The sequence below is a fragment of the Porites lutea genome, chromosome 1, assembly GCF_958299795.1.
Source record: "Porites lutea chromosome 1, jaPorLute2.1, whole genome shotgun sequence".
In the NCBI taxonomy this organism is placed as follows: Eukaryota; Metazoa; Cnidaria; class Anthozoa; order Scleractinia; family Poritidae; genus Porites; species Porites lutea.
In genome coordinates, this window is record NC_133201.1 from 31,855,050 (window position 1) to 31,869,412 (window position 14,363).

A 14,363-nucleotide genomic window follows, 5' to 3' on the forward strand; every position below is an offset into this window, starting at 1 on the left:
AGACACTGGAACATCTGTTTGGTAATTTATCAATTATGTTTTACATTTTATAGAGTTCTGGAGGTCATTAGGGAAGTAAAAGTATCCTAACTGAATAAGTTTTGAGGTACCTTTATAAATATTGGGAAATGCTTACTTTACAGAGAACCTCCGAATCAACAAGAGGTAATAATGCAACCGATCGATGCCTCTATTGACACACTTCCCTAGCATACAAGGGAGGCACGAGAGAACTATGAAAAGCGAACGAACGCTATGCAGGGAGAGGGAAAACGCGCATTCGCGTCCGCATGAAAATTTCCAAGCGCTTACGAGGAGGAGCTAAAACATTGATATAAGCAGAAAAAAAAATCAATAAAAATATTTTGTAATAGAAAAAAGAGATTTGTACAAACTAAAACTTATGAGAAAATGGTACGAAAAATTGCAGAAAATCTTCAAGACGATGAGAGGCCACACATAGATGGGGGTAAGTGATATTTTAAATAGATTATAGCGGCGAACATCGGCATTGTTGTGTAATATTCGAAATCAAGAGCCATAATGGGACTTGTCGAAATATAAGGATTTGTATGGGGAAAAGACATATCGTTTCTGTAACTTGCAAAAATGAAAGGATTTCAATTAAAAAACGGCTCATCTTACTTAAAATGTGTGTTACGTCTCTCCTGTGTGGTGCACGGGTCGATCTTATGGCCGTTTTATAGGTTTTTATGTAAACGGTTTTCTCTCTATATAAAGGTTTATATAGAGAGAAAACCGTTTACATAAAAACCCATAAAGCGGCCATAAATCGCCCCGTGGACAACACAGGAGAAACATAATAAACATTTTAAGTAAGGTGAGCTGTTTTTTTATTGAAATCCTTTCATTTTCGTAGGTTAGAGAAACGATAGTTTTTTTCCCCATACAAATCCTTATATTTCGAATGTTACGCAGCAATGCCGATGTTCGCCGATGCTCATATTTCGAGCTTGGGCTACCTGTGATTATAGTAATAAATGACAATTATTTATCACAATTTAGGGCCAGGTTTTCTATAATTTAGTTACTTTCTACATTTAGGTAAGATGCAAATGCACCACATTGACGGTCAACGTTAACTCTCCTGGTATAGTCGAAAAGAGAAATTTGTAAAATCTCTTGACTTAATAACTGAAATCCTAATAAGTCCGTATATCAGATTGATGAAGACACAAGTACATGTGCGTCGAAAAGACAACAGTTTTGGCACTGTTACACTGTAGTGGAGCTACTGAATACCTTGAAAAGCTTTTCAAGCAACAATGCAATCATCCATACATGAGTAAAATTAATGAAGATATGACCATCGCATTAGTAATCACAACTTCAGCAGTTGCAAATTATGCCCGGGAAGAATTTCAGGCTTTCAAAAGTACTCGAACCTATGGCCTCTTTGTTACCGCAGTAATGCTACTGCCAACACCTTAGCTACGAAGACCCTATTTTATTGGAACTGGGAGCCGGTATATATATATATATATATATATTTTTATCACAACCAACCCGTGAAAGGAAAGAAACAGAATGAAGAAGACAGCAACCTTATTTTATGTTTCATTTCTTTCTTTTAGTCTATATGAAGGTTAACCCAAGCATGGGCTTTTTTTTAGTTTCTTGTTTTTGTTGTAGTTGTTATTGTTGCTTTTTTTTTAAAATCCTTTTACCCTAAGTCAATGCCAATGATCCACTGATCATGAGTAGGTGAGAAATTAAATATAATGGCGTATTTCATAAGTTATACAGTCACTTATTGCAGCAACCGAAAGTTTTTTCTCTTGTACAAATTACGTTATTTTTGGCTGTTTTGATGTTAGATTATTGTCCTTGTCATAGCACACTAACACGAGTGCTTTGTCATAGGCTGCAATGACGTATATATCTACTGGTGTCGCAGGTATTCTTTGAGATGTTCTCACCCAATTGTATACAACTACTGTCCAAGAACCTGTCACCGATGCTCTGGTAAATACCTTAAAGTCAAACAATCAGTCTGACATCTAGCTGTGATTAAGAGGTCTTAGATCAGCTCAAATCGTTCCGGTCTTAATTGATCTGCATTTGCCAGTCATTACATCGAACAGCAGTCTTGGCCAAGAAACCGCCCGATGCTAAGGGTGCGCGCTTCAACGCCCAAGCTTGAATATTCTGAAATGTATTAGAGAAACACAAAGATACTAGCTCATATCTGTCCGTGTTATTATAACTTCATCTTAAGAACACTATTCCCAGCTCCGTTACACGTGCACGAACTAATCATTATTTTTGGATTTTTCCAATTAACCCAATACCTTTCAGTGTTCCGTTAAATGGTCCTTAAGGTGATGTTCATACTATTTAAGGGTTCTGATGAGGTATATTGAGACCCTCGCACTAGATATGTCAACTGTAACTTGAGTCTAATGTGTTATTCTAGGCGCTAACGGGTGGAGCTCCTGGACAGCTTATAGCCGATGCTCTAAGACATGCTACTATGGGTTACAAACCAGATCAAGAAAATGTTCTAGTGCTTCATCTTCACCTTGTCAGGGGCCTTCAATGGAAAGTCGGAGATGCAACGAGCGCGTGAGCTGCTTAAGTAAGAATCTGGATAATCTGACAACATTTAAAGGTCAAACCTGAGATATTAGTATACTTGCTTGAAAGCCGGTAAATGCTTACGTAGGTTTTAGCTTTTATCATATCTAAGGGTTGAGCTCACAAAACGGGGTAGTAGCCACATTATTTTATTTATTTTTATCTTATTGTATTTTGTTGTCATTTTTGTATCAAAAAAATGTCAAAGATATTTTTTCTTTCTTTAAAGATAAATAGATATTTGAGGTAAGCACTCGACAATGATAGCGTGTAATGAAGACTTGTAACCTTAAAAGAAAACAATAGTCGCCAAGGCTGCATTGTTCTGATAACTGGAATGTTTGCAAGTTAGAAGCTGGGTATTTTATAATTGTATATATACTACAGGTCTAGAAAGACGATATAAATTATGTCTCGCTACGATAACAACGGACTGCTACCGAATATTACCGAGATTAATATCTAAGAATTACGTAAATGAATACTGAACAATGGATATTCTGGCTTGTTACCATATCGAGAAAAAGTAAGACAAAGAGAAAAGAGACAAAACCGTAGGGGATGATATAATATCTGAACAACAGTCTTCTACACTGAAAGTCCATTGTCCATGAGCTACAGTTACATGTTTCTAGACGAAAAATATCTTTAAGTTTCGTTTAACCCTGACAGAAAACCTTTCCAGCCCCCTGGCCGGTATGGTAGATCCACATCACGTCTTTTATCTTGTTTTTAGAGGATAATGTGGGATCAAATTCTGCCCATGCCTCAATCCAAGGTGTATGGACACAGTGGGGATCATACTCTAAGTGCAGTAAATCTTGCGGATCAGGATTACAGTCAAGAGTTCGCAAGTGCATAAACCCTTCGAATCCCTCAGGACACGAACGATGCCCAGGACCTTTTAGACAACGTCGACCATGCAACCAAAACCCCTGTCCAGGTACAGATTTTCGTTTAATCTCTGCAAAATGTACACACACATATAAACAAACCTACAATGGAGGACAAAATTCTCAGGACAATTAACACGATCTGCCTTAATTTTTCCCGCTTCCCCCCCCCCCCCCCCCCCCCTTCACCTCGAAGCAATCATCATCATCAATCTTTATTTATACACGAAATCGTATCATTTTACATGGTCTTCCTAGGAATCGTGTTTAAAACTAAACTAAAATACTCTAAGGAACTATTGACTATAATGTTAAAAATACAAAAACTTACATCATGAATAATAAGAGTTACAATGGTTCATGGTGTATTAGAAAAATCTTTCCCATGAATTGAAGTTTTAAAAACATTTAAACTAGGCAGTTTTCTAATCTCTGAGGGAATCTTGTTCCACAGAACAGATCCTCTGTAGTGTAGGCTCCCTTTTGCAGACTCAGTTCTGGGTCTGGGGACATAATAATTTAGCTCAAAATTTCTAAGATTGTGTGAATGTACATTTGAGGTGTTGGTAAAGATCCGCCTCAGATACGATGGGGAAAGATTATTATGAATTTTATACATTGTCACAGCAAGCTGTTTAAGTCTTACATATTCTAGCCTTTCCCAGCCAAGCTCATCCAACAAAACACTTGAGCGAACGTCATAGTTAGAAAAGGTGAGAATTCCAGCAGCCCTATTCTGCAGCTTTTGAAGTTTGTCTGCTAGTCCCTTATTTATATTACCCCATACGGTACCACAGTAATTAAAATATGGCATTACCAGTGCATTGTACATATTCACTCTAGTATCAAATGGTATAAAATGACTTACACGCCTTAAGATAGCAATACCAGCGGATATTTTCTTTGAAATGGTATGAATGTGTGGGCGCCAGTTCAAAGATTCATCAATTTGAACTCCAAGGGATTTATGTTTAATTACTAGCTATTACTCTTTCTAAGGGTGTATTATCGACTTTGACTAGCAATGTTGTAGTTTGTGCACCCCTGTAGACTTTATCCTGTCCTAAAAGTGTTTCTTCATCTCAACATTGTTTGGAGGGGGAGGGGAGGGCCAGTCGCGGTATCCAAGTGGTTAGAGAGGTGCGTATTATGCTACATTTGAACATTTGATAAGTTAAGAATGAGGAAGGAAGCTAAGGTTTTCCATAACCGTTCCAAGGACTTTTGTCCTCCATTGTAGCTTAGAAAAGTAATTCTGTCAAGTCAGTGTGACAATTAAGGAGTGACAGTCTCTAACTCGTTTACCCCTTCGATATTAGAGGATGTTAGCATCAACAACGAGTACGAGTACGAGAACGGCTTCAAGCCGTACTCGTACTCGAAGTCGTTTTCCCAGCTTTCTATGTTAGCGATGACACCGAGTTCGAGTTTATGGAACTGTGTAGGAAATATCGCGTTCGGTTGCTTTTCCTCGACTTCAAAAGCAGTATTTTACATAAAACATAATATAAGGAGTGTTCAAGATGATAAAGAGAGGCTAGAAACGAAAAGAAACTGCATTAAACGATCGGAATTTACCTTTGAAAACCAGCTCTTCCCAGTCGTTCTACCCACTTCGAGTTTTTGGTGAGAACTCGTCGTAGTGCAACTTGACAGGACGACTTGAAAACGTGGAGATGCGGAGAACGGATGCGCAGTACGCAAAATCGCTGATCTCGTTCTAGAACTCGTACTCGTTGTTGATGCTAACATCCTCTATTAACAGATGACGAACCAAATACTGTTCACTGCTGCTTGTATTAGTCCCCCTACCCCCCTCCCGTTATAGGACCTTCTGCCTGCAAACAAAAAGTAACATCCGAATACAAAACCCACGGATATAAGCCCCCTCCCCCCTCCAAATGTATTAAAATGAATTCGAGTCCGTATTTTGATCAGCATCGTTATAGCTTGATTCGAAGAGCTTTTTTTATTCCAGTAATAAACTCTCTCAGATATAAGCCCTTCAGCTGATAAGCCCTCCTAAAACCTCTAACGAAGATATATATTCTTAGCTAGGGATACATTATAAGCAGAGGTTTGAGGTACATGACTACGTAGGCGATATTGTAACCAAATAAGTAATTGACCTCTTATTCATCCAGTCATTTAAGTTTTATACGATGGCTTAGAGAGATGTGTCCATGCTATCATTATATTAGTTGATGGTGGGTGGACTTCTTGGGGACGTTTTCGCCGGTGTAGCAAAACCTGTGGAGGAGGAAAGCAGTACAAACAGAGATTTTGCAAGAACCCTTCTCCTAAAGGTGGAGGAAAAGTTTGTCAAGGCCCTAATAAGTTTTATCGTAAATGCAACAGGCAGCCATGTGCAGGTAACTATTGTACTCTGATGTTAACCCTATTCAGACCGGAGAGTGGCTTTTGAAGGCCCCCTAGCCTCAATAACTTCGAAGTCACTCAAGCCATGACCAACAAATGTTTAAATAACTTTTACTCTATATCTAGGACAATTTAAAGGAGTCATGGCGAGTACGTCAATATTGACGCAACCATGGCAACCGGTCATATCACAAGGGTTTTATTTCTATTTTACATCTGAATTTTAATATTACATTTAGATAAGAATTATTTTATCAAATTTGTTGTAGCTGCTGATGTAATCCAGGCTTTTATGTAACAGATATTTTCCGCAAGGTTGTGAACATAAAAGGCGCCAACACGAGGCCTTTGGTGTGCAGAATGCAGCAATTTGTATGATAATCTACTCCCGGGGCATCGATCTCGGTTTTGTAAACAATGTGTGCTTCATGGAGCTGTGGAGACTGCTGCTAAGTTAATAATTTACCCTTGATTTAATCCTCAGTTCACGGTAACTGGTCTCCATGGAGCGTATTTGGAATATGTAGCAGAACTTGTGGAGGAGGTATTAAATACAGAAGCAGATTTTGCAACAATCCTGCTCCTTCAAGCGGTGGAAACACATGTTCGGGGCCATCTCGTCAATCAATTGCCTGCAACACGCGGACATGTTCAGGTGAAAAGCATTATCAGTTAGTTTTAAAGGAAGGTTGATTTCAAACCCTTAATAATTCGATCATGAAAGTAGAAATCTTATTAAGAAAATTAGTACCCCTAATTCTAGAAAATACAATAAGGCGCTTTCAAACTTTTATTTTGAATTTCTAGAATATTTAAACATTGTATATTACACTTTTAGTGATGTTAAATTAGATAAACAATGCGTCCTCTTTTCTCTTTTTAAACTTATGGTTGCTCGTCTTTCGGGGTCAATACCTCCCAAATTTGACCATTATATGAACTACGTCTCATAAGCAAAGACCTGGAAAAATTGCCACCACAGTTCTGTTGGGGTTGTCATAGCAACGAAATGACGTTATTACCTATTTTACCTGCAGCAGTTTTTCTCGGCACTGAGAACTGTTCTTCCAAAATCGTTCACGGGGGCTTTTTCCTCCAATAACCGCCTTGAAGTTTAAGCAAAATCTGTAAGAGCGTTATCGAGATATTTCGGGATGAAGTTTTTATGGTTAGAAATACGGTAAAAAATGTCTGATGTCATTGCAACCCCGATCATAACAATTTTTCAGCTTTATCTAATATAATTGGGGTGGTAATTTTTCCAAAGCTTTGTTTGTGGCGACGTAGTTTATGCTCAAACTTGGTAGGTATTGAACCTGTAAAACTATATCGAGCAAAGTTAATTCTCGCTTAGTGATTGATGAATTCCAAGACTGTACAACAATCTCGTGTTTGGCAAATATTCATAGCGATTTAATGGTAGCACATCCTTAAAGTGGTTCTTTCTCTTCGCACGAGGTGGGTTTCGTAAATTTTGGAAGCTATATAGTTCTATTGTAATTTCAGTGTTCATCGGTTTTATAAATGAGTAGGTTAGTTATACTGTGGTGCATGTGATTTATGGATACATGATGAATAAACCAAGGTCGGTGCTCTTACCACTCCACCACCCCAGCCGATGATTACTTTAACGAAAATATCAATAACTTTTTTTTTTTTTTATCTACAACCTATTCATTTCCTTATTTGCTCCTTCTAATTACATTCGTAATAGTTGATGGTCACTGGTCGCCCTGGGGAGCTTTTGAAGACTGTAGTAAATCTTGCGGTGGAGGCAAGCAACGTCGAAGCAGAACGTGCACCAATCCAGCACCGTCTGGCGGTGGAAATACTTGTCTAGGGCCTTCATATCAGTCAATTGCGTGTAACGCAAATATCTGTCCAGGTGAACTATGCATTTCGTCTATTTATCTCTCCTATTGCTGCATTTCTTCGGTTTTATACTGAAACAAATGACATCGATGAAACTTAGGGCGCTCTCCAAAAGTCAGAACTGGCCGGATTTTGAAAATGAAACAGGCTTTTTGAAAAGAGTTTTTGGTGAAAAACTATTTTCTTCTTGCATACCATCTAGGATTTGACTGATCTAGCGGGATAGTCTTGATTAAAAGTAAACTTTCATTACGACAGTAATGACTTGACTGGTCAGTTCTGACAAATGGAAAGCGCCCTTAATGTCAGTATCAATTGTATTCGCTGCGTATATTTTGCACTCACCACAGTAAGTTTTTCCACATGATGTTTCAATCAAAATAGCTTTGCTAATTGACAGCAGGTTCTTATAGATATATTTACAATATCACGATAAAATGTTATTAATGTCGCTCTTTATTATTTTTTTTTTTTTTCAAATATGGAGCTTCTTCCGTTTGGAAGATCACGTTTTCTTCCTTATTAATCAAGGCATCAATGTGTGCTGTCAGTTTGTTTCCATCATGTTTTTTTTTTCTTGCTTTACTTTTAGTTAACGGTCACTGGTCAGCTTGGGGATCGTTTGGACCTTGTAGCAGGAGTTGTGGAAGTGGCAAGCAGTATCGAAGAAGAGCCTGCAATAACCCAGCGCCTTCCAGTGGTGGACGTACTTGCAATGGACCATCTCACCAATCAAGAGCTTGTAATATACACGTCTGTGCAGGTAGATACTACAGCAGCATCCAGTTACCAGATAGAGTGAATTTAGTATCTGCTCTTGTTGATCCTGGGAAATAACATCCAAGTGCAAGTGGCTCGTTATTGTAGATTTTTATTGTAATTTCAACGCTCATCGGTTTTATAAATGAGTAGGTTAGTTATACTGTGGTGCATACGGTTTATGGATACAATATGGATAAACCAAGGTCGGTGCTCTCACCACTCAGCCACCCTTACTACCCCAGCTGATGAATACTTTAACGAAAATATCAGTTACTTTTTTCAAATATGGAGCTTCTTCCGTTTGGAAGATCAAGTTTTCTTCCTTATTAATCAAGGCATCAATGTGTGCTGTCAGTTTGTTTCCATCATGTTTTTTTTTCTCTCCTATTACTTTTAGTTGACGGTCACTGGTCGGCTTGGGGATCATTTGGACCTTGTAGCAGGAGTTGTGGAAGTGGCAAGCAGTATCGAAGAAGAGCCTGCAATAACCCAGCGCCCTCCAGTGGTGGAAGTACTTGCAATGGACCATCTCACCAATCAAAAGCTTGTAATATACGCGTCTGTGCAGGTAGATACTGCAGCAGCATCCAGTTACCAGATGGAGCGAATTTAAAGGGACTGGTTCACGATAATGCGCATGCGCGCCGTTTGTCTCTTCAGAATAAATTTGTTGGGTCAACACTAAATTCGAAATCGCCATTACCGGTACAATCATTGAAAATCCTTCGTTTTATTCGGACATCCGTCGCTTTGGCTGGTCTAGTTATACTTCGGTAGTGGTGATTAACGTGTGGTTGTGTCGTTTGACTGGTTACGTTTTAAGAAGACGCAAAAAAATAATGTTTTGATCATGGAGGTTCAGAAGAGCATCGTGGCCGTCCGCCAACAGGACGTTCTCAAGAGTCTCTGGAGATAGAAAAGCTTAGCCTATCGATCTGGTCTGGTTCTAGGAGTAGTGTGTGGCATACGAAAAGAATACACGACACTTGGAAAGTGGTCAAAGGCATGAGTTCGTTCAACTTTGATTTGATTTTTGACTCCGACCTGTAGTTATACCGCAACAGGCCGCGCGATCTTCACCGATCTGGTACACTTGAAATGTTCCTTGTATCTTTGCTTTACGATCGTATATGTTTAAGAATTGATGTTTTTAAAATAAATTATTGCCTGAATATTCTGTTTATAATCTAGTTTCTTTATGTGTGCTACTCGATAACATTTGTTTTGCGGAACACTGACCCGATGCAACGCGAATAAATTTGTTTATTTGCTGATAAGCAATGGAAATTTATGCTCAATTAAGGATAATCTTTATACTCATACGTTGTGTGTTTTTGTCACCGGTCAGGCGCTATTTGTCGGTATTTCTGGGTTTATATAAGGCGAACTGAGAGAACAGTAATAAGATGTTTGTTTACAAATTTTGTTTACCGATCGGTGACTGTTTTGTTAGCGTGGGTACGACCTCGTAAAAATACACGCTGGTAAATGTTTGTTTCAAAGCAGGACAGGGCTGTAAATCTTGTTCTTATCGGCTGCAACATATATCTGAGGAGTAGCAAAGAATAAACTTGAATTATGGGGATAAATAAAATCAAACCAAATGCCCGGAAATACTCTCGCGTCGCGAACAATTAATTTGAATTTTGTAAATTTACTTGCGTGCATCTAACTCGCTTCCGATTGGTTGAAAAACAATCAGCTACTGTCAGAACTCACACATGCGCATTATCGTGAACCAGTCTCTTTAATATCTGCTTTTGTTGATCCTGGGAAATAACATCTAAGTGCAAGTGGCTAGTTATCGTAGATTTTTATTATATTTTCAACGCTTATCGGTTTTATAAATGAGTAGGTTAGTTATACTGTGGTACATATGGTTTATGGATACATTATGGATAAACCAAGGTCGGTGCTCTTACCACTCAGCCACCCTTACTACCCCAGCTGATGATCACTTTAATGAAATATCAGTTACTTTTTTTCAAATATGGAGCTTCTTCCGTTTGGAAGATCAAGTTTTAATCCTTATTAATCAAGGCATCAATGCGTGTTGTTAGCTTGTTTCGAACATTTTTTTTTTTACTTTACTTTTAGTTAACGGTCACTGGTCAGCTTGGGGATCGTTTGGACCTTGTAGCAGGAGTTGTGGAAGTGGCAAGCAGTATCGAAGAAGAGCCTGCAATAACCCAGCGCCTTCCAGTGGTGGAAGTACTTGCAATGGACCATCTCACCAATCAAAAGCTTGTAATATACACGTCTGTGCAGGTAGATACCACAGGAACATCAAGTTATTAGATGGAGTGAATGTAATATCTGCTTTGATTGATCCGGGAAAATGACATCGAAGTCCAAGTGGCTAATTATTGTCGATTTTAAACACATTATAACCATTTAATTATTGCTCGAAAGCATAGTGAAGCAAACTGTTAAAAATTTCGCCCTACTAGAAGCTTTAGCTGTCTCTCACTGCCAAACCAAACCTGTAACGCAACTGGAAGGACTGAGGAAATCCCACAATAGCTAGTGGTAGTGCAGGATTTACGCCCAATTGTAGGCAAAAATAATTCAAAATGGAGGCAAGCGTTATGATGGCAAGGATAAGTACCTCGCACCAATTATTAACGGAAAACACGATCCGAATGAGATTAGAGTATGCGTTTACAAATTCAGCACAACTGCCTCTACAGGTATATCTGGCTGTCAGGCCTGTCGTATGCCGAAGCATCTTAGACAAGTGCTGCAAAGAAACCTCTGTGCTAGTAATACGCACTTGTTCAAACATCATTGCCTTCACAAAATACAAGAGGAGTTGAAGGCTTTTAGATAAATTTAGAAGAAGGTATATAGAATTCAGAAACGCTTATTAGTGTCCTATTTAGTTTTAATGTACTCCTCTTAGTTGACGGTCACTGGTCTTCGTGGAGTTCATTTGGACCGTGCAGCAAAACATGCGGAGGGGGAACTCAATACCGGAGTAGAGCTTGTGATAAACCAGCACCGTCTCCCAATGGTAAAACTTGTCCTGGACAATCTCAGCAATCGAAAGCTTGTAATACACATGCGTGTCCAGGTAAGTAATTAATATGATGAGAACATGAGGCTAGCTGGCCCGGTCAGCTGGACTGGGTCGCTTTGCAAAGGCGACCTTTATACACGGCAATCCCTAGTTGTTTCTATATTTCAAACTACCCCTGGATACCTTGTATTGCCTACACAAAGTGATTTCAAATATGCTAGTACTAACCAAAGGTTACAGAGTATGGGCGACAGCGATCGAAGGTCAAAACGCTTTTTCTCCAGCGCTTTCCTTTGCGTATGTTTCACGTGACAAATAGTCAAAACACGCATGATAAAAATTGCGTTATGTGCATTCCATGTCTTAGTGGAAGTCCAAACCTGAATGCTGGCTACATACATGCGACGAATGCGTAATAACATCCTGGAGGTTAGGATTGCGGGCTAATTTTGTCGCCCGCTTTGAATGAGCGCTGACATTTGTGGTTAGGGTTAAGCAATTAAAGTAGTAATTAGGGTTAAGCAATGACTCGTGAGACTATTTAGGGTTAGGGTTTTCGCTATATGATATTAAACCCTCTCTCTGCAGGGAATCCTCGGTTGTCCAGTAGTATGGTTCAGTTGATTGATATCCTTTTATGTTATTTGTTGTATTTATCTATTTATTTATCTTTTACAGGCTGTAAGGATTTTCAGAGCTACAGGTTCTGTAGCTATGTTGCCATGAGCTATCGATGTGGACAGTATTATGTATATTGCAGGAAAACCTGTAATGCATGTATGTACAAAAATATACACATTATATGAAAATCTGCAAGAAGATCATATTAGCAGCCTTGCTCTTTTCTTGGCTCGAAGCTCTGTCTGCACTATACCGTAGTGCGTTTTAGGTCGACTTGAAAAATCTATCCGCTCAAGAATAAAAACTTTTTCACACTTCGCCTATCCGATAGGCAAAGCGACAATTTCAAGGTCGGCGAGACGCTGCTTCGCTCCGTGCAGAAACCACGCCAAAATCAATAAGAGGCCCTATCCGATATGATGTTTGTGCTGGTTACAGGCTATAGTGTAGGCAAAGCTTTTAGCTGAGTAGAGAGAAACCTTCTTATCGTTTGGTGCTAGTTCACCTTGTCAACCAACTCAATTCATTAGGTCTCTCTCCTCGCGCATTTGCGAAAACATGCGGTCTTGCTGTCAAAACGAAAGCAAATGCGATCAGTTACGGCAGATTAGTAATAAAACTAATGGGTTTACTTTGGGATCTTGAAATGGTAACATAACATAAGGGTTCTTTTTAGCAGGTTAAAATACGACATGAGAAAAGTACTCGTCTGAATTGAATGAGCTTCATATAGTCATAACTGCCTGTGATGTTATTTTCACCTTACCTTCCAGGTCATTACCGGATAAAGGCTTATTAGGATTCCCTACGGCTGAAATTTCTTTACGAAGGTAATTGGGAAGAAATAGTTGCTCTAGAATGCATTTTAACCAAAATAAAGTATAGGTGGAAAATTATCAATAAATAAACAAACGATTAAAAAGATTATGTAGAGAAAGATCATTTAACCAACGATTTACAAATTATTTAGCTGTCCCACGTTTGAAACCTCGAAAAAGGTAGTTAAAATGACAATTTTGTCATTTTGTAAAAAGACGACCGTTTTAAACTAAAAATTCTAATTACCTACTTATTTTTATTTGCAGAAAATCTCCACGTATTGCTTTAAACTGAAACAGTGGGAAATATTAGTAATGCTATTAAGAGCCTAAGAACAATTAGCCTTCGAAAACAGCTGCTTCTCCTTACTCTTCGCCGCTGAGGACGTTTCGCGAGGAATAAAGTCTGCGACTCAGCGATCGACAGAAATGCCATAATGATGCCGTAAAATCTGTCCGGAATCCGATCCGAAGCGCTGATTGGTCGACGGAGTAGTGACATTGTTTTAGCTATTGTTTACGAATGACAGACAAAAGACAGAAGGCCACGAAGGTCAAATGTAAACGTGATGGATCTCGAACAGTAAAATTCTAGTTTAAAGTTCTGTAATTGATATTAACAAGATGGATGTGATCTTTTTTTGTAATAATTGTAACTGGCGACTAGGGGCATTTTACGTAGGGCGCTTCACACGTTTCACACGTTCACACAGATTATTGGAGATCAATAAATATGGTTTTTGTAGCTTATTTACTGGAAAATACAATTTTGGTGTTGTCCCGGAGTTGAGAATTTGCACCCTATTTTTAAGCCCTACCGTGAGATTTTTGTATGCAACTCAGGCCCCATCATGGGGCATTTGCAGCTCAGTTTCCAAAACAAAATGACAAAATCGTTAGCTCGAAAGCTAATAAGCTCCTCTGACCATCGTATACTTCTATCCAATCCATTAATTTTCTTTTTTCCTTCTTCTTCTTCTTTATTAGTGTATTCCTACCTTACTATATATAATGTAAATATATCATAAAAGTGTGAATAAAATAGAATAGACCTTTCCCGCATTACGCTCCAGTGAGCAAACACAAAGAAATGAGGACGAGACTTGGTTGGACAGTTTCATACAAATCACTGTATTTTGTCCACCCGAGCCTCGAGTTGGTGCCTTTGTTTACAGGAATGCGGGAAAGGTCTATTGTATTGAAATGCCCAACAAATGCCCGGGGGAATGGGCACGCTTGGAGTTGACTTAGCCATTATGCCGAGCCCATGCACTTGCTTTTCTGTCGACGACGGAGTTCTAGATTGATGGCGGCTGGCTAAACAAATGAAAGATAACGTCCAACTCTCTTCGAAGAAACTTTTCTTTTCTCACCACGTCCACCCCTTCGACTGCTGCCACT

General features: G+C 38.9%; 1 protein-coding gene across 1 annotated transcript; it reads left to right on the forward strand.

Annotated features, from left to right (window-relative positions):
- The first annotated feature begins 411 nt into the window (after positions 1–411).
- On the forward strand, positions 412–13,712 carry LOC140928074 (coadhesin-like). Its single transcript, XM_073377797.1, has 14 exons — positions 412–469; positions 1,864–1,986; positions 2,438–2,599; positions 3,335–3,541; positions 5,693–5,863; positions 6,355–6,525; positions 7,585–7,755; positions 8,335–8,505; positions 8,902–9,072; positions 10,602–10,772; positions 11,407–11,577; positions 12,202–12,300; positions 12,918–12,974; positions 13,230–13,712. The coding sequence occupies exons 1-13, from the start codon at positions 412–414 to the stop codon at positions 12,941–12,943; spliced, it is 1,872 nt and encodes a 623-aa protein (XP_073233898.1). The 3' UTR covers positions 12,944–12,974; positions 13,230–13,712.
- Positions 13,713–14,363: the final 651 nt, after the last annotated feature.